This window comes from Lytechinus pictus, chromosome 11 (assembly GCF_037042905.1).
Source record: "Lytechinus pictus isolate F3 Inbred chromosome 11, Lp3.0, whole genome shotgun sequence".
Taxonomy (NCBI): domain Eukaryota; kingdom Metazoa; phylum Echinodermata; class Echinoidea; order Temnopleuroida; family Toxopneustidae; genus Lytechinus; species Lytechinus pictus.
In genome coordinates this window covers 32996276-33019438 of record NC_087255.1, presented here as the reverse complement: position 1 = coordinate 33019438, position 23163 = coordinate 32996276, and the positions used below count along the sequence as shown (strand labels likewise).

Here is a 23163-nt window from a genome sequence, read left to right as displayed (position 1 = left end):
ACTTGACCTTTAAGAATTTACTCCTTTTTTTACATTATACTGTATATACAGGGGTATCATAGCAAAATTGTTTGCAGCAGAAGCTTACTAATATAAATAAAAAGAACCCATATTAAAGATTTACAACAACAAAAAAACATCTGAAACAATCTGACGTTTTGGGTGTAGTCCCATGCCTGCATATCTGCGTGCAGTGCATGTGTGCCTCGAAGGAATCGAATCAATTTATTATTATTCATGTGATTCCAATACCTGTAAGCAAATCACAGATCTTTGCTGCATAATAAACAACTTGCAAAAATACCTTATTGAGGTAATATTCTCTGTAATTCATAATCTTTACCAGAACTAATATAAATATCTTTGAATAACAGTAAATGATAACATAAATCAAAGTTGAAATGAACAAGGATATTGATATAGAAGTAGCGCGTAGATCTCTTGCATCTGCTATTCATGTGAGTGAAAAATGAGCTTGATAATAAGTCATCCTCTGCAAAATAAATGTAGTGTTGTTTACCAAATGAGCATTTCATTAATTTCTATCATGTACTTCTATAGGAAATGAAGCATGCTTGTACTAAATATGACATGCTACTGTGATACTCTATACAGCATTTGTGGTAGGGTCAACTGAAATTTTATCTCAATACATGTAACTTTGCCTAGGTCAAATCTGTTGGGACCAGAGATATCTGTTTGACTTAGGCAAACATTTAACTTAAAAGAAGTACACAACACGTTTTGAATAACCTGGTCTAAAATTTGCTTCGACTTTGGCAATTATTTGACTTATGGAAGGTCAACTTAGGCAGAGTTACCTGTATATCAGGCTTGGAGAGTGGGAATAACTCATACAAAGATGGACTGGCAAGTAAATGTTCATCAACCATTTTTTTTTATAGGGCAAGGCCTTAGGAAAAATATTTTATTGACTATAGATAGTTCAGCCTTGCAAAAAATAAGAATTATCTTTATCCTATGAGCACCAACGGACCAATCATTTGTTTAGGATACCGTACTCATGAATATTCCTAAGAGGGATATGATAAAAATATACAATACCCAGTTCAGCATCTGAGTTCCTGTCTAGACTACTAGCACCATTGATGATATTCATGAGATGAATGGCTGTCCAGGCCAGAGGCATTCGGTACACTCCAAGCTTCTCACAAAAATATGCAGCAGTTGATTTGATCTTCTCCATGTGCTGTGCATTGAACATAAGTAGATATCATCAGTTCACTGATTGATTACTCAATGCTACTATTCAAATAGGCTCAAGGTGGGTATTTCATGAACTGCTTAGAAGTTACGTGTGACTTTACACACGATTTTACGTTTGACTGATGACCCTTTCTTGTGTTACATGTAAATGATATATGGCCAAGTCTTTTATGTATGGCTCAGAGCACTGGAAATGCCCCCTAAGTTTTAACAGTGTAAAAGTGTATATAGTTTTACACAGTATTTTACAAAGCAACTATCTATTCCATTCATACCCTTTACCATTGGGCTATCTCAGTCTTTGATGTACGGCTCGGCACACTCTGAAATCTTAAATAAGTTTTTACAGTCTAAAAGGGTATATGGTGGAACATAAGAGTTCCATTCACACCCATTACCTTTGGGATATATCTCAGTCTTTGATGTATGGCTCGGCACAAACTCTGAAATCTTACATGAGTTTTTACTGTCTAAAAGGGTATATGGTGGAACATACAGAGTTCCATTCACACTCATTAGCTTTGGGATATTTCAGTCTTTGATGTATGGCTCAGCATACTCTGAAATCTTACATGAGTTTTTACTGTCTAAAAGGGTACAAGGTATTATACAGGGTATTGTCAATTAAGCATCTATGTTATTCACACCCATTACCTTTCTGTTGTCGGAGTCTTTGATGTATGGCTTGGCACAATTCGAAATCTTTCATGAGTTTTTACTGTCTAAAAGGGTATATGGTGGAATATTGAATTTCATTCACACCCATTATCTTTGGGCTATCTCAGTCATTGATGTATGGCTCGGCACACTAAAATTTCACATATGTTTTAATTGTCTGAAAGGGTACAAGGTCACAAATAGATACCTGTAAAGCAAGCATCTATTCTATTCACACCCATTACCTTTGGGTTGTCTTAGTCTTAGAAATGTCACATAAGTTCTAAGTGTCTAACAGTACATACGACTGTAAACAGAGTTTTATAAAGTAACCACCTAATCCATTCACACCCAATTACCTTTGGGTTGTCCGAGTCTTTGATGTATGGCTCAGCGCACTCTGAAATGTCACCTTGCTGAAGAATCTTCTCAAGTTTGATGACGATGTAGACATCGTTGGAAGGGTAAGTAAGGGAGAATATTGCACCTCTAGCTTGGCTGGATACATCAGGGAATCCTAGCTTACCCTTCACCATCGACTTGATGTGATCAGGCATCATGTCAAAGTAGAAGTTCTCTGAGATCTGCGAGTGTTTCAAAATTAAACATGAAATCTAATCAAGTGATACAGAATAAAGTGCACCTTCAGAGAAATCTTATGATTTTCTGTGCAATGTGGTTTCATGTAGTTTTACTAATCTTTGTTTGTTCAATATTTTTTTATTCATTTTACGTGTTGTATGCAATACTTTGCGTATAATTTGGTATTGTCTCAGTTTTAGCTGTTTTGTAATGTCACAGACTCGCTGAAAAGCAGTCTGTTCTGACTGAATGTGAGTTAGCATACCATGGTTAAACAAATAATATACAATACATGCAGTTTGAAATAATATGAAAATAGACCAGTCTTGTATAGTGCATATGATGTTATCATCTATCATCTATATAGAGTGTTTCGCGATGCATTAAAAATGCATATTTTGGTCTGCATCAATTGCCTGTGCAGTATCAGAGCGTATCCCTAAAAAGGACCGAAATCCGACAATATCCTGTAGGCTCCTGTACAAAATTTGCCATTGAATACAAGACCGTATGTCTAGTGCGCATGCGTGAAATATACAACGCGTACAACAATGAAAGCAATGTGATGCGCAGCATAGAGCACAATTACGCTCGATGACGTCATAATGAACTACGTGCATGTCGCATGTCAACGACCAAATTTGATCCTATGAAGTGATGATGCCATAATGTGATAAGTGATATGACTTGTTCAATCAAATATCTCCCTCTTGTTTTTTTTGGGGGGGGGTGTGGGATAGATGATAATTATATTGGATGGCTTTATTTCATGGAATACCAGAAATATTCCACTCGTTAGGGCAAATATTCCACTCATCTGCAATTCGTGGAATATTTGCCCAAACTCTTGAAGTATTTCTTGTATTCCATGAGCCATCCAATTTAATATAAATATCGCCTGGTATATCTTAAGGCCACCGCACACCTTAGAACTGTTCGCGATCCGATTTCGGAACAAATCGCATTTTGCTCATTTTCTGAAAATGTGAATGGAACATATCATTTTATTTGAGGTTAAAATTAATTGAAAAGAATACTAATATAACAATTTTGAAAGATTGCAAGCCTTTATTTTGGAGTAAAGGCCAAATTAGTTTCAAATCGTTGCCAATCTTACGACTGCTATGACGTCACTACGACTAGATTTTAAATTCGCTTTTATTCTAGGAAGGATGAAAGCATGGTCAAAGATTTGAACATAGGTATTCGTATGATGATTTAGAACATTACACAGTGAGATATTCCAAGTCTCAATATTAGCATCAAATTCTTCTACATTTTATTCTGAAATCGGGTAGCAGACCAATCGTAAGGTGTGCGGTCGCCTTAATGGGCTCTGGATATTGCATTCAAAGAGTAGCAATACAATGATGAGTTACCTTCTTCTTTTCTCTTGCATCATACAGAGCCATGGTGGCAAAGATTGGTTCAAAATCTGGTTCCAATCTGAATGAAGGTCAAATCAAAATAATGAAATGCATTATATTCATTGAATTGAACTGACATCCATTTATATCATAAAGGTAAACCAAGGATGTATAGAGACTCTGACTCTTGGGGTTCTTTATTCACTATCGACATTGTTTTACACCAGATGATAGATAGAAAAATGCTCCACATGTATTGCAGTTAACATACTGAAGAGTATATGGATAACACAATAAAAACACAAGTATACTTTTAATTACATTTCACAGTACAATATCTAAACATTTAAAAGAAACAATCAATAGAAAACAGAAGCTGTTTTTTTTTATTTACACATAGAGCTTTATGCCTGACATATCTTCTAGCTCAAGTCCTTGGAAAACATGTGTTATACTGAAATCAAATTATGGGTTCAGAGGGTAAATAATAAATAAAGTGTAGTATCAAACAGGTTGAAAGATGTAGCCCATTGCAGAAATACATGTATGTGTATGCCACTCACATGGTTTAATGCACCCTACGAGTACTGCATTTTGGGTGCATCACTATGCTTTATGTATGCATCATTTTACCCCTAGCTCATAAAAATTGAGACGCCATCTGAAATATGATCTTTCAACGAGAAGGCGATTGTAAGGATTGTCGTGTGTATACTAATACATACACATTGTATATGCTTGTGATGCAGTGATTTGAGAGAATATGTAGCCACTTTGTCTTTGCCATCCGAGGATAATTTACGAGAATTTAAGAGGCTTTCCACTACAAATTCATATTGTTGCCCCATTTTGAAAAATAAAAGAGTGCACATGATTATGTTTTTAATGGTAGTGGCAATGCAGACATATCAATGTATTACAATGTTACAGTGTATGCAAAAGCACTTTGTAAATGTGGATAATTTCATGGAATAGCCTCTAATTTTTGACACCACATGTATTTCTTTTCAAACCTGGTGCCAAATTAAATGTCTGGTTACCATCAGCTCTGGCCTGTTGACTTAATATACACTAAAAACAAATCATCACTGTGTTCTTATCGAGTCTTCAGATTAGAGAACTTACTTGAGCTGCAAGCATTTAATGAGAAGCCTGTATCCAAAATGTTCCGATGGGATAGGTGGAAGTGTTTTTCTCTCTATTGCATCATTCTAAAAACATGAAAAAACATTCATGATATATTATCAGCATAGTTATTATCATCATAAGCATCCTCTTCCACCTCATTATCATCATCATCACCATTTTCATCATCATCATCATCATAATTTTCATCACCATCATCATCAAGATCACCATCATTATCATCTTCATCATCACCATCATCATCATCATCATCTTCATCATCATCATCATCATCATCATCATCTTCATCATCTTCTTCATCATCATCATCTTCATCATCACCATCATCTTCATCACCTTCATCATCATCACCTTCATCATCTTCATCATCTTCATCATCTTCATCATCTTCATCATCTTCATCATCTTCATCATCACCATCATCATCATCATCATCATCATCTTCATCATCATCTTCATCATCACCATCATCATCACCATCATCATCATCATCATCTTCATCATAACCATCATCATCACCATCATCATCATCATCATCTCCATCATCATCACCATCATCATCATCACCACCATCATCATCATCATCATCATCTTCATCATCATCACCATCATCATAATTTTCATCACCATCATTTTCATCACCATCATTGCCATCAACATCATAATCACCATTATCATCATCATCATCATCAAGATCATTATCAATATCATAATTCTATTCCAACAGATGTAAGCATTCTCACTGTATAGTACTAATAATATGACAAACCTCATCTGGTGGAGGGTAGAAGCTGAAGATGTCATTCTCTAGGTTTCTATTCCGAACCTCTTCATTCATAGCATCCTGCTGCTCAATAGGGATGTGATCAAGGAGACGAGGAAGGAGAGCATCACACTCGCTCTGATCCAAGTCAAAGATACTAGAAGCCCATGATCCTCTTGGAGTGGTATCCAGATGGATGGATGTACGTTTTCTCTCGTTTGTGGGCTATATCACAGAGGAGATATCATCAAAATACTATTATTATTATTATTAATAATAATATGATTATTATTATCATTATTATTATTATAAAAGAGGATAATTAAAGAAGTAATGATGAAGCTTTTTATCATTTTAATCTAACATTGTTACTTTGACTACAACTAAACCTTTTACTGCTAACTGCAGAAAACACATACAATAAAGATTGTGATGTGCACAAACATAACTGTGGAACGTCCTTAAACATTCTATGATATTTGTAATGTCTGTTAAATATTCATTTTCAGTCAATGATTTTACAATGTTTTCCACTATTCCTCACACATACATACATTAGGGTGTTATGGGTAAAGAACTATAATATTATTATTATCACGGGTATAATTATTATAAATGCCTACCGTAGTACATTCTTCATTCTCTTCTTCATCTACCTCATAGACCTTGTCACTGCTGATAGCCAGACTCCTCTGTCTCAGCTTCATGATATTACCTTGGTGAGACATAGCATTCTCCTTGTACTTGCGATCTACCACTGACCAGTCACATGTGTACCATTTCAGGCAGTCACGCACCTGCAGACTCACATTCTCAGCCCTACGGTCAATCGAAAAATTACCATTTTAGCATTATGTGGTCAGGTGGGTGTTTCAAAAGCTGTTCATTGGTCGAGAGCGACCTTATGAATGACTGGTGATCCTTTCTTGTGGTAAATGAGATACACCATATTTTTATAGGTGTTGATTTAGTTCATAAGAAAGGGTACCTGTCGTTTGTAATGTAAAGTCTCTCTTGAGTTACAAATGGCTTTATGAATCACCCACCTGAAATTGATTGACATTGTGCTGCTCTCAACCCAGGCTTTGCTGGTAAAATTATCAATGATACAATACTCAAAACTTGTTAAAGAATGAAAAAATTTCACTCTAACAGTTGCTTTTTCCATAATGTAGCTATTTTATTTTGTGGTTTCAGCTGTATTTCATGATGATATCATGTTCTTGTATATTTTGTGCTTTCATCTATATTCACGATCATATAATGTTCTTGTATAAATATAAAAGGACATAATTATAAATATTTTGTTTTCAGCTATATTCATGATCATATTATCTTCATGTATATTTTGTGTTTTCAGCTTTAAAGGAAAAATATATTGATTATGAATATGGCCTTATTATATATCAGTGGAAAGGTAATGATGTGGGTATTATCATTTGGTCATTCAAAAATAACGAAAATAATACATAAGGTGGAAATCGCCAATTAAAAACCGCAAAAATGCCTCTCTGAAATATGCCTCGCATCGGTCTCTGACTTGACTCGAATTTGATGACGTGCATGAGTGTACGAGAGACGTGATTGGCTCTCCCACGTCAAGCTCCACTTGCATGCAAAAGCTGTTGCGAGGGTACGTTTTCTCCACACTGTCACTGAATACTTCGATCACGAAATGAAAGAAAACCCACAAGTTTATCTAGATTTGGATTTTCAAATTGATGATTTTGAAGATGAAGAGAATGATGATGAAGTTTCTAGCTCTAGAACAACAAAGTGACGTGGATGGAGGTAAATTAGGGGAATTACGCTGGTGATGATGAGTCGGACAATTCAACTTGCATGCCGATTCCTACCAACTCATTCAGCTGCTAGCTGCACCGCGGGTCAAATCATTGAAAATGAATTCCAGCATGACCACATCCAGACAGAGTCTCTTCCCTCTATCAACAAAATAATGAGAAGGAAAATAATGATATAAACTGTACTTACAAACAAGTGAATATATACGAACCTGAAGGCAAATCAACTCAACGAATAGCAGCAGACGATCCATCAAAGAATTCGATCAGTTTGCCAACAATCGGCACTCGAATGTTACTTTTTACACTAATCGAATGTTCGCCAGATGATGATTACTGATTTGAAACATTCGATTATCAAAAGTACATGACTGTAAACTTAGATTTTTGAAAACAAAGTGCAAGATATCAAATGAAAATTATGCTAAAATTAACGAATTCCAAAGATCGTATCTCTTTCATGACACACAATAACGACTAAGCCGCGGCGACCGCGCACAATTCAGATGTGATGTGCACGTACGTCTCTATAGGCGCTGTGCTGGACGCACTGAGTCGGGTGAGCTCAGTTTGCTCATTATACATTGTATGTGAATACAGCCACGCCCAATAATCATTCCAAAAGCGCTAACAAATACGCCCATATTGTCATAATAGTTAACTTGTACGGGAATCCTCTGAATCAGTCCTGAGAAGCCACACCTCAGTATCGAACTTGCTATATTATGATGGGTAGGGCCTAGTGAGGGGGTTTCCCAATGACAAATTTGGTGCAAAAGCACTACAAATACTGCACATCCATTCCCACTAATTCCCACCCTATGGGCGGGATGTCAGCACAAGTACGAAATGCAATACACAGCACATCCATTTCCAGGCACGGGCATATTTCTCATTTTCCTTTCCTATTGGTTCTTTGATTGGGCTTATGGGTGGGATTTATGATAAAAGTCAGCGCAATCATGAACATAATTATTATGTAGATTACGTACGCAATACGATACATGTACATGCACAGGACATCCATTCCCAGACACGTGCAGTTCTCAATCTCCTTTGCTATTCGTCCTTTGAGTGGGCTTGTGGGCGGGATCTAAGTTCATATCAGCGCAAGTCTAACATACGTAATAGTATACATACAACACATCCATTAATCAGTCACGCGCAGTTCTCAATATCCTTTGCTATTAGTTCTTTGAGTGGGACCGTGGGCGGGATCTACGTTCGCACCAGCACAAGTACTAACATACGTAATACATACATCACATCCATTCCCAGTCATGCGCAGTTCTCAATCTCCTTTGCTATTCGTTCATTGAGTTGGGCTCATGGGTGGGATCTACGTTCTCATCAGCGCAAGTACTAACATACGTAAGACATACAACACGTCCATTCACAGTCACGCACAGTTCTCAATCTCCTTTGCTATTCGTTCTTGGAATGGTCTCATGGGCGGGACCTACATCTATGTTCATATCAGCGCAAGTACTAACATACGCAATACATACATACAACACATCCATGCATTCTAGAGGTCACGCACATAGTTCTCAAACTCCTTGTTATTCGTCCATTGTGTGCACTCATGGGCGGGATTTATGATATACCAGAGCAAGTGCAAGCATAGCTAATACATACAACACATCCATGCACCATATAGCGGTCACGCACAGTTCTCAATCTCCTTTGCTATTCGTTCATTGTGTGCAGTGAGGGCGGGATAAATGACAAAACAGAGCAAGTACATGTTCCTTGTATGTATGATGGGGTGTCCAAACTTCGCGCACTTTTCAAAAATATTCATCAGGCTTAAATTTTTTCACAAAATATTCATAATTTATACAAAACCAATTAAAAAAATAGTTACCACATTGACGGCAAGATCGTAAACTACAGTATAAAATCATGGACGAAACGTAAAGTAGGTCAAGGGGATTCGCCGGTATCGCGATCTCAAAATTCTATTCCGATCGGCGAATGCGCACTGTGCTGGATAACCGTTCAGAAAAAGTGTGACCTAACTTCGCGGACCAAAGTTTTTGTGGACATTTAAACAAAAACTCAAGCTCAAAAAGTGAAATATTTATATCAGATTGATGGCAAAATGCTATAGAATCGGTAAGTACCACATTTTAACTCACATTTTTGATGATTTCTGCTTGCAAAATGGTGATATCGTGATGCTTGTTGAGAATATCAGATTTCTTCAAAACGGGCGCTAAACGTGACAAATTTGCCGATCTTTTGCCAATATTTTCATGAATACTGAACTCATCCTAAAGAAACTTACACCAAAGGGTAATTTTAGGTCGCTTTTCACGTTGATGATGTCAGATTTTAAGGATATTGGCTAGTTTTTTAGATAATGACCGTCCGCGAAGTATGGACACGCGCGAAGTTTGGACTCACTGCCATACATACAATGCATTTATTCCAAGTTCCACTCCCATCATACCAGTTAGCGCAGCTACCGGTAGGTCATGGAAATAGGTCAACTTTTGTGTGTGTGATTTCTGATATTCCAGGAATCTCGATTAATCGAACTAATCGATTGTTTACTCTGGCGAACAATCGAATGGCAAAAAGGGTATTCGTCCCAGGCCTAATGATCATATTAGGCTCTTGCATATTTTGTGCTTTCAGCTTTATATCCATGATCATGTACTATGTTCCAAGTATGTTTTGTCTATTACTTCCCAGTATAATACTGATATTACACAGATAATCTATCTAGACCAAACAAAGAATCTTGAATGACTTACTCTGGACCTGGGTGAGGTTGTCTTGTAGTTCTCATCTCTCTGGATATAGCCATAACCCTGACATCATCTTCAGGATACTCCAGGAGCTGCTTGAGGGGATCCAGCTCCATGGCTCCTTTACTCTGCTGTATGTACTCTTCATAGTCTAATGGATCCAGGATCTCTGAAAGAGGTATCTGGAACAAACCAATCATGTGCTTTCAAATTAATTTTTATATATTTGAGGTAGATTTCTGGGTGACTCTTATATAACTGATCATTCCTACTCATTCTAGTGATCTTAAAGATCCAGTCTAGACTGGGTGATCCAGAAGGTGATGAGTGCGGAATTGCTCACTGGCCTTAAAAAGTGTATTTCTCATTCTGCTTTCAATGTATCTCCAGTACAGAAGAGCTGGATCCAATATTGGCTACCATAAGGATATATGGTACTGCTTCATGAAAGATATCCATTATAACACATTGCTATTTTCTGAAACTAAAAAAACCTAAGCTCTTGTTTTTCCAATATGAACAAGCAATCCTTACTGGCTGTTCCTATAGTATTTGTCAGTATACAAATGATGCACAGATGTGAGTTCATGAGTAGGTTTCGTGAGCATAAGATTAACTATGGAACTGTTACACCCATGAGATGCAGCCGAGTGGGTTTTAGACTAGACACACAGCTATGGATGTCTGAGGCTGGCTGGTACACTGCCTGCTTACATTAGTAAATGCAAGCTGTATCTGGCATTTTCAGTACAGTAATGCATTTATGCTAACATATCCAGTTAGGCATACACATTGATGTTTTCCTGGGTCATCAAGGGTCTGCATTACAGTTTAAAATTTCATGCATCCGGTAATTTAAACAAGTGGAACGCCTCTGGCAGTCTCGCCTGCATTACGCAATTTAATATAGCAGCAGTGCTAACTTTGAAAACTACTATAAAATAATCATTCACAAACACACCATTCATATAATGACATAATACCACGTTCATTGACCATAGATGACATTTGAACAGTGACTTAAGACTTGTCAAATACACCCATGTCCACATTTCATTCACTCTATCGATAAACTTTCAAAGTTATGATGGCAATTCAACAATTACCCCAACATGGCCTAAGTGTATTAACCTTAAATGACCACTGACCTTGGTTTTGTGACCTGAAACTCACAGGGGATGTTTAGTGATACTTGATTACTCTTATATCCCAAGTTCTATGAAATAGATCCATAAACTTCAGTTAGGATGGTAATTCAACAAAGACCCCCAACACGGCCAAAGTTCATTGACCTTAAATGACCACTGACCATGGTCATGTGACCTGAAACTCGCACAGGATATTCAGTGGTACTTGGTTAACCTAATGTCCAAGTTTCATGAACTAGATCCATACATTTTCAAAGTTATGAAGGTAATTCAACAAATACCCCCAACTTGGCCAAAGTTCATTGACCCTAAATGACCTTTGACCTTGGCCATGTGACCTGAAACTCAGGAAGGATGTTCACTAATGCTTGATTAACCTTATGTCCAAGTTTCATGAACTAGATCCATAAATTTTCAAAGTTATGATAGTAATTCAACAAATACCCCCAACTTGACCAAAGTTCATTGACCCTAAATGACCTTTGACCTTGGTCATGTGACCTGAAACTCGAGCAGGATGTTCACTAATACTTGATTAACCTTAGGCCCAAGTTTCATGAACTAGGTCCATATATTTTCTAAGTTATGATGTCATTTCAAAAACTTAACCTTCGGTTAAGATTTTGAAAATAATTCTCCCAACATGGTCCAAGTTCATTGACCCTAAATGACCTTTGACCTTAGTCATGTGACCTGAAACTCAAGCAGGATGTTCAGTAATACTTGATTAACCTTATGTCCAAGTTTCATGAACTAGGTCCATATACTTTCTAAATTATGATGTCATTTCAAAAACTTAACGTTAGGTTAAGATTTGATGTTGACGCCGCCACCGCCGCCGCCGTCGGAAAAGCGGCGCCTATAGTCTCGCTCTGCTATGCAGGCGAGACAAAAATCATGCGTCCGGTAAATTTTTTCATACGTCTGGTAAATTGAATTTACCGGACGCATGAAAGGCATGCATCTGGTTATCATTTAGTTTTGTGGTTTATTCAATAAAATTTATCCATGCTATAAAACAGATGATGCATGGGTTTCTTTCGTAGGTCAGTTGAACTGTGTGCACGCGGTAACTTTGGCATTACGGTCTAAGCCCACTCGGCTGCGTCTCGTGGGTGTCTCTTGTGCACACAGTTCCTACTGACCCAGTCTAACCCATTTTGCATAATTTGTATACTGACACATGGCTAGCCATGCATCTGGTAAATTTGCCATGAATGAATACATGTAATTACGGGACTCAAGGCAAATTTACCGGATGCATGGCTAGCCATGCATCAGTAATTACTTATGCATGATACCCATCCTATAATAAATAACTTCTTGCCTGTTTTGTCAACTTTCAAGAAGACAGTGTGATGACACAGGGGCCTGGGGAGAGTTTCAAAAAGCCTTTATTCATTCATTGTTTTTCACTGATTTTTGTGCATCTGATTGGCTAAAAACATATCTGACAGTGATGAAGAATAACTTTGTGAAACACCCCCCTTTGTGTTAAGTGCACCTTAATTCGAATTTAAATAAACCTGAACAACTGATCAAACTTACTCCACCAGGTCCTAGACCACCTGCAAAACGTGCTACATCTTTACTGGAATAATGTGACGAAACCTGACGTCGTATATCCGCTGCATGCTGAGACCTATAAAGAAAGAATTACATTCCGTACTTATCAATCGACATAAATGTCAAAGGGAAAGTGGTTGGGGAGAGTGAGTGCTTACGCAACACACATTGCCAATGAACCTGTTCTTATATTAAGTCATCAATACTCAAGTTACAAAAGCTCACCCCTTCAAGGCATGCTCGATTGGCTGATTATGTTTTATCACCCATATTCCATAGACCCCAATCTGTGGGCAGGCTCATTCTCTAATCCAATAAGTCAATGAATACATGCATTCTTCTTTCAATTACTGAAAACAAATTGTGAAAATTTATTTTCATAATCTCAGAGTATAGTAACTCTACTGGCTCATAAAGGAAACATTTCAAAATTCAAATTTCGATCTAAAATTTTAGAAGGCATTTCTTTACTCTTTATTATCTGTATTATTAGCTCTTCAGAATATTTGGAATACACAGACATTGCTAGTGATGTATTAGCCTTAAATGTTAGTATGTTGATAATGCTGTGAACAATTGATGACATGAAGTCTCTTTCCATTTGCTATCCTGTTATTGTTTTCAATTAATGTTGCTTTATCAATTACTTACCATCTAACTACAATGGTCTTTCTTAATAATTAGATATCTTTATAACTGAAAACGACCTTTTGGGATGTCACATTTAGTCCCCCCCAAAAAAAAAAAAAAAAAAAAAAAATCCAGATACATTGAAAGTTGTACCATCACTAATACTTAAGGTTGAACATTTTTGCATCATGTTATCACATATATGAACACATCTGCCTTCTAACAAAACCACATTGCAACACAAACACCAAACAATACTTTCAAGAGGTAATGTAGTCTAGCGGATAGAGCATTGGATTATTGATTAAATGCAAATGCAAATGAGGAGACTGATGACGTCTTCCACTCACTATTTCTTTTGCATATCATTATATGAAATATTCTAATTTTCTCCTCATTGTCAAATGTCAAGTGAAACAACGATTAAATCCTCCCTGAGCATGTGGAATTAGTATTGTTCAATACTTTATGGTTCAGTCAAGTTGGGCCTCATTGTCAAATCTGTAAAAATTGAAATATTGTATAATTCAAACAATAAAAACATAAGAAATAGTGAGTAAGGGACATCATCGACTGTCTCATTTCCATGCCATTGAAATGCGCATATCACTGTTTTGTGAAAAATAAGCGAAACTTTAAAATGTCATAACTTTCTTATTTTACATCCAATTTTGATGAAATTTTCAGTGTTATGCTAGTTTGACTTTTCTCTATTTATTCAATTTTTTTTGGGGGGTGGACTTGACCTTTAATACAGTAGAGTTAGAACTCCGGTCTCTGTATTGTAATCCTGTCAGTGCTCGGACAGCGGGCTGATTTTGACGTCTCGCTTCTAATGAGCGCGTTAGTCCATTATACGCACTAGGTTGGAACGTAGTATTTTGCGCATAGTATGCCAGCTAGTCCCGTTTGGAACTCCCTGGCAAAATTCGAAATTTTACGCTCAAATATCCAATTCACTGACCTTTTTTCCCTTTGCGCCTGGATTAGCACCAATGGCTAAAATTAACCGTCGTCGAAAATTGACATTTTCACACTTCTTGCTGATCATAGCTGCATTTTAAAAGTATTATTGGATAGACGAGATGGCGGCCTACCTTCGTTTCGCTGCTGCCATTGCAATGCCATTCCTGACGTGAATTACGTCACCTTTTCCGTCCGCTGATCGTTTTCGGATTTTCCTATAAGTGGTCGGACAGCTGGAATCGATAACTCAGCTCATGCGCGTAGCATGCGTAGTCTAGAATCTAGAATTTTTTTTTTTTTCATTCTCAGTTATATTAAAAACATCAACTACGATTATTGGACCTAGCTGTAGGAATATGTTGACACAAACTTTTCATGGAAAAATAGCATGTTTATACCAGTCTGCCTGATTCTCGAATATTTTTTCACCAGATTTACTGAAAGAAAAATAATAAGTCTCCAATCTAGGCAATTTATTTTCAGTTTTATTAATTGTTATAAAATTGAGAAGAGCTAGATATTTTATTTGAATTTGAGCAATCAATGAGTCAGTATTCTAGAATGAGGCCATTTTTATCAACAAAGGCCTGAATTTTGTTATAATGTCATGAAATGATAAATGTTGGGGCGAATTCAAATTTCATAAGAAATGTAATATTTGCCTCGATTTTCCGGGGAAAAATATGAAAATATAGGGAGTTAAATTATTTATAAATTTTATTTCTCCTGCTGGAAATGAAATAAATGAATTTGAAAATAGTGACAAAGGCCTATATCCACCCCGCTTTTTGATGATGGCAGGCTTGTTTTTCCAATATTCATCTAGATCTAGATCTTTTTTTTATCATTTTCCTGTAACATGTGAATTAGCATTAATATATTTATCGTTCAATTATTGTCAGTCATATTGTTTTAATCATTGTTCCTCCTTTATAATCCTTTAATTTTTTTTTTTTGGGGGGATGCAATTTCAATTTTTTTTACATCCTAATGACACCCTTCTGATAGGCTTACACCTGGAAACAATAACTCCCTTGGCATTTTTTTGTTTTGTTTTGTGCTTGTCAGGATATTTCTTCTTCTCATGATGGAATTCCTCTCTTGACAAATGTAAAAGTTCTAACTTAGGCTAATTGCTTTCAGTTAGTAAATATAGGCCTAATACCACATCATGTAGCTATGTAATGATTTTCTAATATCTTTTGGTTAGAAGAAAAAATTGAAAAAAAAAATTGTTATTAATTACGAAGGGGTCACCTATTCTCTTTCTTTTTTAACTGATCGTGGTTATTAACATCACATCATCATAATTATATAAGTAGGTCTCGGAGCCAAGTAAAATATTTTTTCAACAATGTCGTTTGGGGCGGGGATGTGTGTGTGTCTTGTTTAGTGATATTTTAAAATTATTATTATTGACGATCTTTGTTCCATTTCTTTTCCCAGGTAAAACGGAGAATCAAATTTAGAATTCTCAAGAAGCACAGAGCCTATATATAGGATGCTAAGGAAGTAGAATAGTGAAGAAAATAAATTTAGTGACGCTCGCAGGGTGACGAGTCCCCCTTATCAGAATTTGATGATCAATGAAAAAATGATAAGAAACCCTGAAAGTAATAATTTTCTTGTTTTCTCTTTCTTGGTATTTGCAAGGGAGTAAAAAAAATATATAAATGGAAGAAATGGGAAAGAAACGAGTAGGCATATACACAGAAACGCAATGGAGGATGAATATTAAAAGAAAAGAGGGAAGGGAGATTAATCGAAAGATGAAAAGGGAATACTGCATGAAGGAGGGAAATGCAAGGAGCGGACATGAATATAAAAAAATAGGAGGGGAGGAGGTCGAAGAGAAATTGAGAAAAAAAAACTGATAAAAAGAAGTGAGATAATAAACTGGTGAAGAGGGAAAGGAGAAGAAATGTGAAAAAGAAAGAAATAATGAGTAGTGAAGAGAAAATTTAAAAAAATAAAAATAAAAGAGTGGGAAAAGAGGGGGGGCTGGAAGATCAATATTTCTTACACCAATATCTTTGGCGTTGTGCAGAATCCTGATAAGTGAAAATATTCAAAGTGGAGATGGATGTAAAAAACATATTGGACTTGTTGGTAGTAATTTTTACACTTTGAAAACAAACAGAACTCTTTCTTTGAACAATAGCCCGACATGGTACTCAGCATCTTATTATGATGTATTTCCAATTTAATTTTTAATGACTTTTGACTAACCCAAGTATCAGCATCAATGACAATGACATTAGTACAAAACATTATAAATCGATATCATGCAGGTGACCCCCGATCCCGCATCCTGGATTTTGATAATAAATTTGTTCTTATTCTCCTCTTCCCCCGCTTTTTTTTCCCATCTTTTTCTTCATCTTCTTGTTTTTTAATGGAGATCTGTTTTATTTCCTTTTATTTTGCTGTTTTATTATCGTCTACTTCTTCTTTTTTTCTTCTCTTCTTCTTTTTCTTCTTCTTCTTCTTCAATCCTTTTCTTCTTCTTCTTCTTCATTATTATTATCATTTTATTCGGCATAAAAGAAAAAACAGTTTACAATCAGTTTACATGAGAATATAGGGCCTACAATACAAAATGTACAGGGATGTTTACAGAACAAGTCTAAGTTGCCTGGGAAAGAAAAAGCTAAATAAATTACTATAGCCCGCAGGCTTTCCTCCCCGACCTGGACTTATAAGGAAACTTCCACAAGAATAAAACATATATATATAAACTTTATATCAAACAATAATAATCTTAAACAATAATCTTCTTCTTAGTTAGAGAGGGATCTGTTGCTACAAAAAATATGAATAATAAATCAAAGTGTGTCCAATGACATTTTTAAACCAGAATGAACAACTGATCAACTGAAAAAGCAGATGCACATGTATTTATTACAGTTTTAGTGGAGATGGGCATAATCCTTTAAGGTCGAAATGCTCCCACCCCCACAAAAAAATCGAGATAAATTTATCCGCCTAACAGACATTTTTAACTGCTCCATAACATCATTATTAATTCACTATATTTTATTATACATTAAAAATGGTGGTAGTATACTAATATTTTGGCTTCATCCATAAATAAATAAGCAAAACAAGTTAATAAAGTTCTATAGATGTACTATATTTTGGCTTCATAACTTTAATATAAAGAATTAATTTAATGAATTTATATTATTTTAATCATTAAGAATAAAAATTAAAATAAATAAAACGTTAAAAAACGACCTGTCTACCATCCATTTTAACCGCGACATCAAGGCACAACTGGACCCTCAAAAAAGGAAAAGTTCTGTCTCATTAGTCATTCATTCTCCTTCTGTCAAAATTGAAAACAAAACGGCCGATCGATGCCAAAACGAACGCGACATAGACGTCTAGACTCTAACTTTTCTTTTCCTTTTTTTTTAGGGTCCAGTTTGTGCCTCGATGTCAGGATTCTGTGTCACGGTAATCAAGGTTAGTGCTTATTTATTTTTCCCCTTTTATTTGGAGTGCTATTGCGACCCCATTCTACCCCTTTTTGGAGAGTACCCATGACCACTCTAGGCGACACCCCAATACTTACCCGTGCTAATAAACTGGGACTCCACTCACGCGCATTTGGGCCGCCCTAGCTTAGAACTAAGCTTTGTTTTACTAAAAAATAAATCTTGTAATGATTCAATAAATGTTACTTAATAAATTAGTACTGTTAAATCGGTACTCACCGGTTCTTTTCTTGAATTTTCTGGCAATTTCCCACGCTTCTGGCTTCAATTCTGCGGCTGTTCCTGTCGCGGTAGACAGCTACATATGCAACTTTATTTATAAATAGAGCGCCCCTTACGATAGTTGTTAAGAACGCGGCCAAATTGTTAGGTTTTTTGCACTGTGTCCAAGGCGTTTTTATTTTGTTTGATTTTTATTTTTTAATAAATATTTTGTTAAATAGCGATTTTTACGTCAAATATTAAATTCATATCACAAAATATTTTTAATTGTAGAAATATATATATCATGCAATTATTTATTCTATATATATTTTATAATAAAATTTATAATTGTTGCGGTCTTTAAAAAAGGATAGTCGATCGATCAGGTGATGACTACTCGTATCACGTGATCTGAAAATCAGCTTCGTACCGCTTTGATCGCACTCGACGGGACCGGACTGACTGCCAAGAAAAGATCGAAAAAGGACTCAAATGTAAGTTTCCCTTTGGCTTTATTTTATAACATTTAAAATATGAGTAGGATTATAGTTAATGGGTAATTTTTTAATAAATGCTAAACAAATGAGGACAAAGCTTGCATTTTTCGAGTAATAATCACTAATATCATAAAAATACTTGGGTGCAGGACTTCTAACCTGGACCTCATTGGTATAGTGAGTGATTGTATTACCGACCGGCCTTGTATTACCGAACGCGCGCATCATACGCATCAGAAAATAATTTTACGCTCAAAATTTTGCAACATCCTTCCAAAGAGAACTTGAATAGAAAGATGATGAAAAATTGTAAAAAACCCATTTTCAAAGTCTTAATATTCTTAAAATAATAAAATATGGTCAAAATAGCTCATCAGTGATTTTGTTGTTTTCTCAACTTTTCCCATAGATAACACACGTTCGGTAATACGATACCTTTTTCAAGTGACCCAAATATTTCACATGCGAAGAGGGGTCCGATTGGAAGCTAATATCGTAAAAAGGAAAAACGATTTTGGCAAAATTTTTACATATTGATATTTTGTAGGTAATTGTGTATTTATGGTAAAAGTTTGGTGAATTTCATGAAAATAATGTGTTTGATATGATTGAATTCATGAAAAGTGTTCGGTAATACGATCCACTACCATACTAGGAGTGCCCATGACTAGTATTACACGGCCCGGCCCGGACGAGTCCTGGGCTCCGGCCCGCGAAGCATTCGGGCCGGAGCTCCCTGGGTTAACTCAGACCCAGTCAGAGTCAGAGCAGCAACACTAACAAGTAACATTCAAGTCAGCAAGTCTCGAAATCAATTGAGACTTTTGAATTCCCTTCATGACTTGCCGGCATGCCGACTCGCCATAAAATCCACTGTCTAAATTGTCCCTTTTTGAAATAATAAACGTTTAACTATTTGACTTACTTGTTAAGTTTTTGGGCGAAAGCCCGTTGGGAGGCCATTTCCGCTATTCAACTGAAGCTAGCTAGCTAGCACAGTTAGTACCGGTACCGTAGTATACTAATAACTCTATGTGCTAGCACTGCTATATCTGCCTCGCCGCGCCGCGCCTCATCTTTTGCAATTACCGTATAGTGTACCGTATCTTCGAAAATAGACGTTCTTCTCCAGGGTAGGCCTGTACCGTATATAAGTGTGTCTGCAGATGCACTTAGATTTGGTTTGGACGGGGGTGTGCTCAAAACCCATACCCATAATTAAGGGTCATTTTGGCTAAAAAGGTACCCGTAGGGAGTTTTATCCAAGAAGGGGACATATTGAAGGGTGGGTTCAAGAATTGATCCCACAAATGACTTTCATTTTCCATTCAAAAATGCGTTTGTTTTTCTTTTTCCCTGTACTTGGGATCTCTTGTGAGCTCCCCATTGACGGACAGAAATGAGTTTGGGGCCGACAGTCCTAATTAAAAAAAAACTATACGACAATAAAGGTATACAAAGAGGCTGTTTTAATTTTTCTCCTGTCACAGAAAAGTTTGTATTAGATGAATTATCCAAGTTGAAAATATCAAAAAGTATCGGGACTTGACTTGGTTCCTGCTAGATTTTTAAAGGATGGTGCAAAAATGTCTTTATACCTTTAACTTACATTATTAACCTATCTATTTCAACTTGTACCTTCCCTGATGAAATGAAAATCGCTAAAGTCATACCACTACACAAAAAGAAAGACAAAACTCATGTTGGGAATTATAGACCTACTAGTGTGTTAAGCATAGTGTCGAAAATTTTGGAGAAATGCGTGTATTCTCAAATTGAGAAATACTTTAAAGAATACAAAATCATTCATGAATTTCAGTCTGGTTTTAGGAATGGTTATTCTACTGAAACATGTTTAATTCACTTGTTGGATTTTGTTAGGAATGAAATTTCCAAAGGCCGTTATGTTGGGATGGTTCTTCTTGACTTACAAAAAGCATTCGATACAGTTAATCATGAAATACTCTTAAAGAAATTAGAAGTGATGGGTTTGAATTCAGCATGCTTGAATTGGTTTAGGTCTTACTTGACCAATGGCCGTCAAGTGGTATCCATGCAAAATGTAATTTCATATTCTATGCCTATAAAGTGTGGAGTTCCACAGGGGAGCATATTAGGTCCCATTCTTTTTATGTGCTAGTATATCAATGATATGTGTAATTGTGTTAATGAAAGTAAATTACTTTTATATGCAGACGACAGTGTTTTACTCTATTCTGATACAAGTCCTAAGCTGATCGGTGAAAAACTTAGCTTAGAATTATCAAATTGTGTTAAATGGATGACAGATAATAAGCTTAGCTTACATGTTGGTAAGACTGAAAGTATTTTGTTTTGTTCGCGGGGTAATGTCTAAGCATACAGATGATTTCAATATATACTATAACAATCAATTAATTAAGAGACAGAATTCCGTGAAGTATTTAGGCCTGATATTGAATAGTGATCTCTCATGTACATCTATGGTTGACTCTATTGTCAAAAAAGCTAATGCTCGCTTGAAATTTCTATACCGGTACCAAAATTGCATGAATACGAAATCCAGACGCATTTTAAGCTTTTCATTAATACAGTGTTTATTTGATTATGCTAATGCAGCATGGTACTGCAGTCTTGGAAAGGTTGATCAAAAAAAGTGTATAATTATTCAAAATAAGATTGTTAGATTTATTAATTGCTTACACCCAAGAACACATGTTGGGAAGAATGAAGTCGAAAAAGCTGGCCTTCTTCGCATAGACCTGAGGTCGCAACAACTTATACTTCACCATGTTCATAAAATTTTCTATTCAAACGAATATCATTACATATCAAAACATTTTACTCGGTCATCTAATATTCACGGGCATGAAACAAGAACTAGTCTGTTTAACTTTGTGGTACCTATATGAGAAAAGGTCAAATTGGTAACACATTTTATTATAAAGGTATACATTTTTGGAATTCCCTATATACCTAATCATGCTAAATCGGTTAAGACTTTTACACAATTTAAAAGAGTATTGAAACAACACTTAAAACATGTCCCCACTCTGTAATGTTAAATATTCTTTCTAATTTCATGTGTATCGTGTAGTCTTATATATAACTATTTAGTTATGATTTATTTAATCAACTTGTTTTACACTGTTTCATCAACTTTTGTTGTTTGCGTGAAAGTTTGATGTCAAACTAATTTGTACTTTTTCATATCTTAGGTTTTACGATTCATGAATCTTGTATTAGTTACGATGCATTTAGCGCTACTTAAAAACTGATTATTAGTATAATTCTCATATGTAACTTAGAAGTAATGATCGTTTACTCAACCTGTTTTACAATTATTTTCATCATATTTGTTGACTGCGTAAGTGTTTTTCATGGCAAACTTATTTGTTTTTGTCTTTTTACATATTAATTTTTACAATTTATCGTCTTAATTTTAGTGGTCTAGACTTAATTGTTGTAGTTTGTAGATTTCTATCGGTGTTTTTTCATAGATGTACATTGTCTTCAATTACTGATGTAAGGACCCCATTGGAAATAAGCCATCTCGGCTTTCATGGGTAATCCTGTCAAGGTATACACTTCTGTTCATATTTTCTTGTACTTGTTCATAGTTACCTGACAAATAAAATCAATCAATCAATCAATCAAGGGGGTGCCGGGAAAATGCAACGAATTAATATTATATGGGATTTATTATATACTTCGATGAAACAGCGGATGGTTTCCAACATTTTGACCTGGCATTTTGATCCCGGATTTGCAGGAATATTTGCACCAAAGACATTGGAGGAAAAATTGGGGCAATGTTTAGGGATTTTCCAGCATAATTAAACCACAGGGCCTACCCCATGTTTAGGGATTTCTTCCAAAAAAGCAACCCATTCCAGTGGCACATCCCCGCCGTATGCCTTATTTCGTGAGTACCCCGCCCGTTGTTGTTTAAGATTTTAAACATTTGTTTAAAATGTTTAACAAACCAGTATAAGTTTATCTCATTTTTGTGCTTTATTCGTTTTTATGCTTTACTTCAGAGGAGAGAGATGAATGGCTTTTAGATTAAGTTTTATTTCCGTTTCACAGTTGTAGGCCTACATATAATATGATAAACATGACAAAGTAAAAAATAAAAAATATTAAAAAAGACCGTAACCCAATTGTAGATTAAAGGAACATAATTAAATAATAGGATACCCCACGTGATTTTTGTACTCAAACGGAGGGCTTGTCGTAAAAAAGCCAACACAAAAAGGCCCCAAACTTGTAGAGAGAGAGAGGAGGGGAGCTGACATAATTGCTTCACCTGGCATACTTGGGAAACGACATGTGAGATGACGGTCGATGTGTTCCATAGTTTGGAAAGGAGA

At 35.9% G+C, this 23163-nt stretch overlaps 1 protein-coding gene across 2 annotated transcripts in view; it reads right to left on the bottom strand.

Annotated features, from left to right (window-relative positions):
* The window catches only part of LOC129271211 (dedicator of cytokinesis protein 7-like), a 66631-nt gene extending 46733 nt beyond the window's left edge, over positions 1 to 19898 (bottom strand). Inside the window, exons 1-9 of one of the 2 annotated variants that reach the window (XM_064106381.1) lie at positions 19737 to 19898; positions 12997 to 13090; positions 10307 to 10482; positions 6366 to 6561; positions 5749 to 5967; positions 4959 to 5044; positions 3846 to 3912; positions 2244 to 2468; positions 1066 to 1210 (exon numbers count right to left, since the gene is read on the bottom strand). In XM_064106381.1, coding sequence (XP_063962451.1) covers positions 1066 to 1210; positions 2244 to 2468; positions 3846 to 3912; positions 4959 to 5044; positions 5749 to 5967; positions 6366 to 6561; positions 10307 to 10482; positions 12997 to 13090; positions 19737 to 19774 — 1246 coding nt within the window. In that variant the 5' untranslated portion in view covers positions 19775 to 19898. The remainder of the gene's footprint in view (positions 1 to 1065; positions 1211 to 2243; positions 2469 to 3845; positions 3913 to 4958; positions 5045 to 5748; positions 5968 to 6365; positions 6562 to 10306; positions 10483 to 12996; positions 13091 to 19736) is intronic. The other variant, XM_064106380.1, reaches the window with a different exon arrangement.
* Positions 19899 to 23163: the final 3265 nt, after the last annotated feature.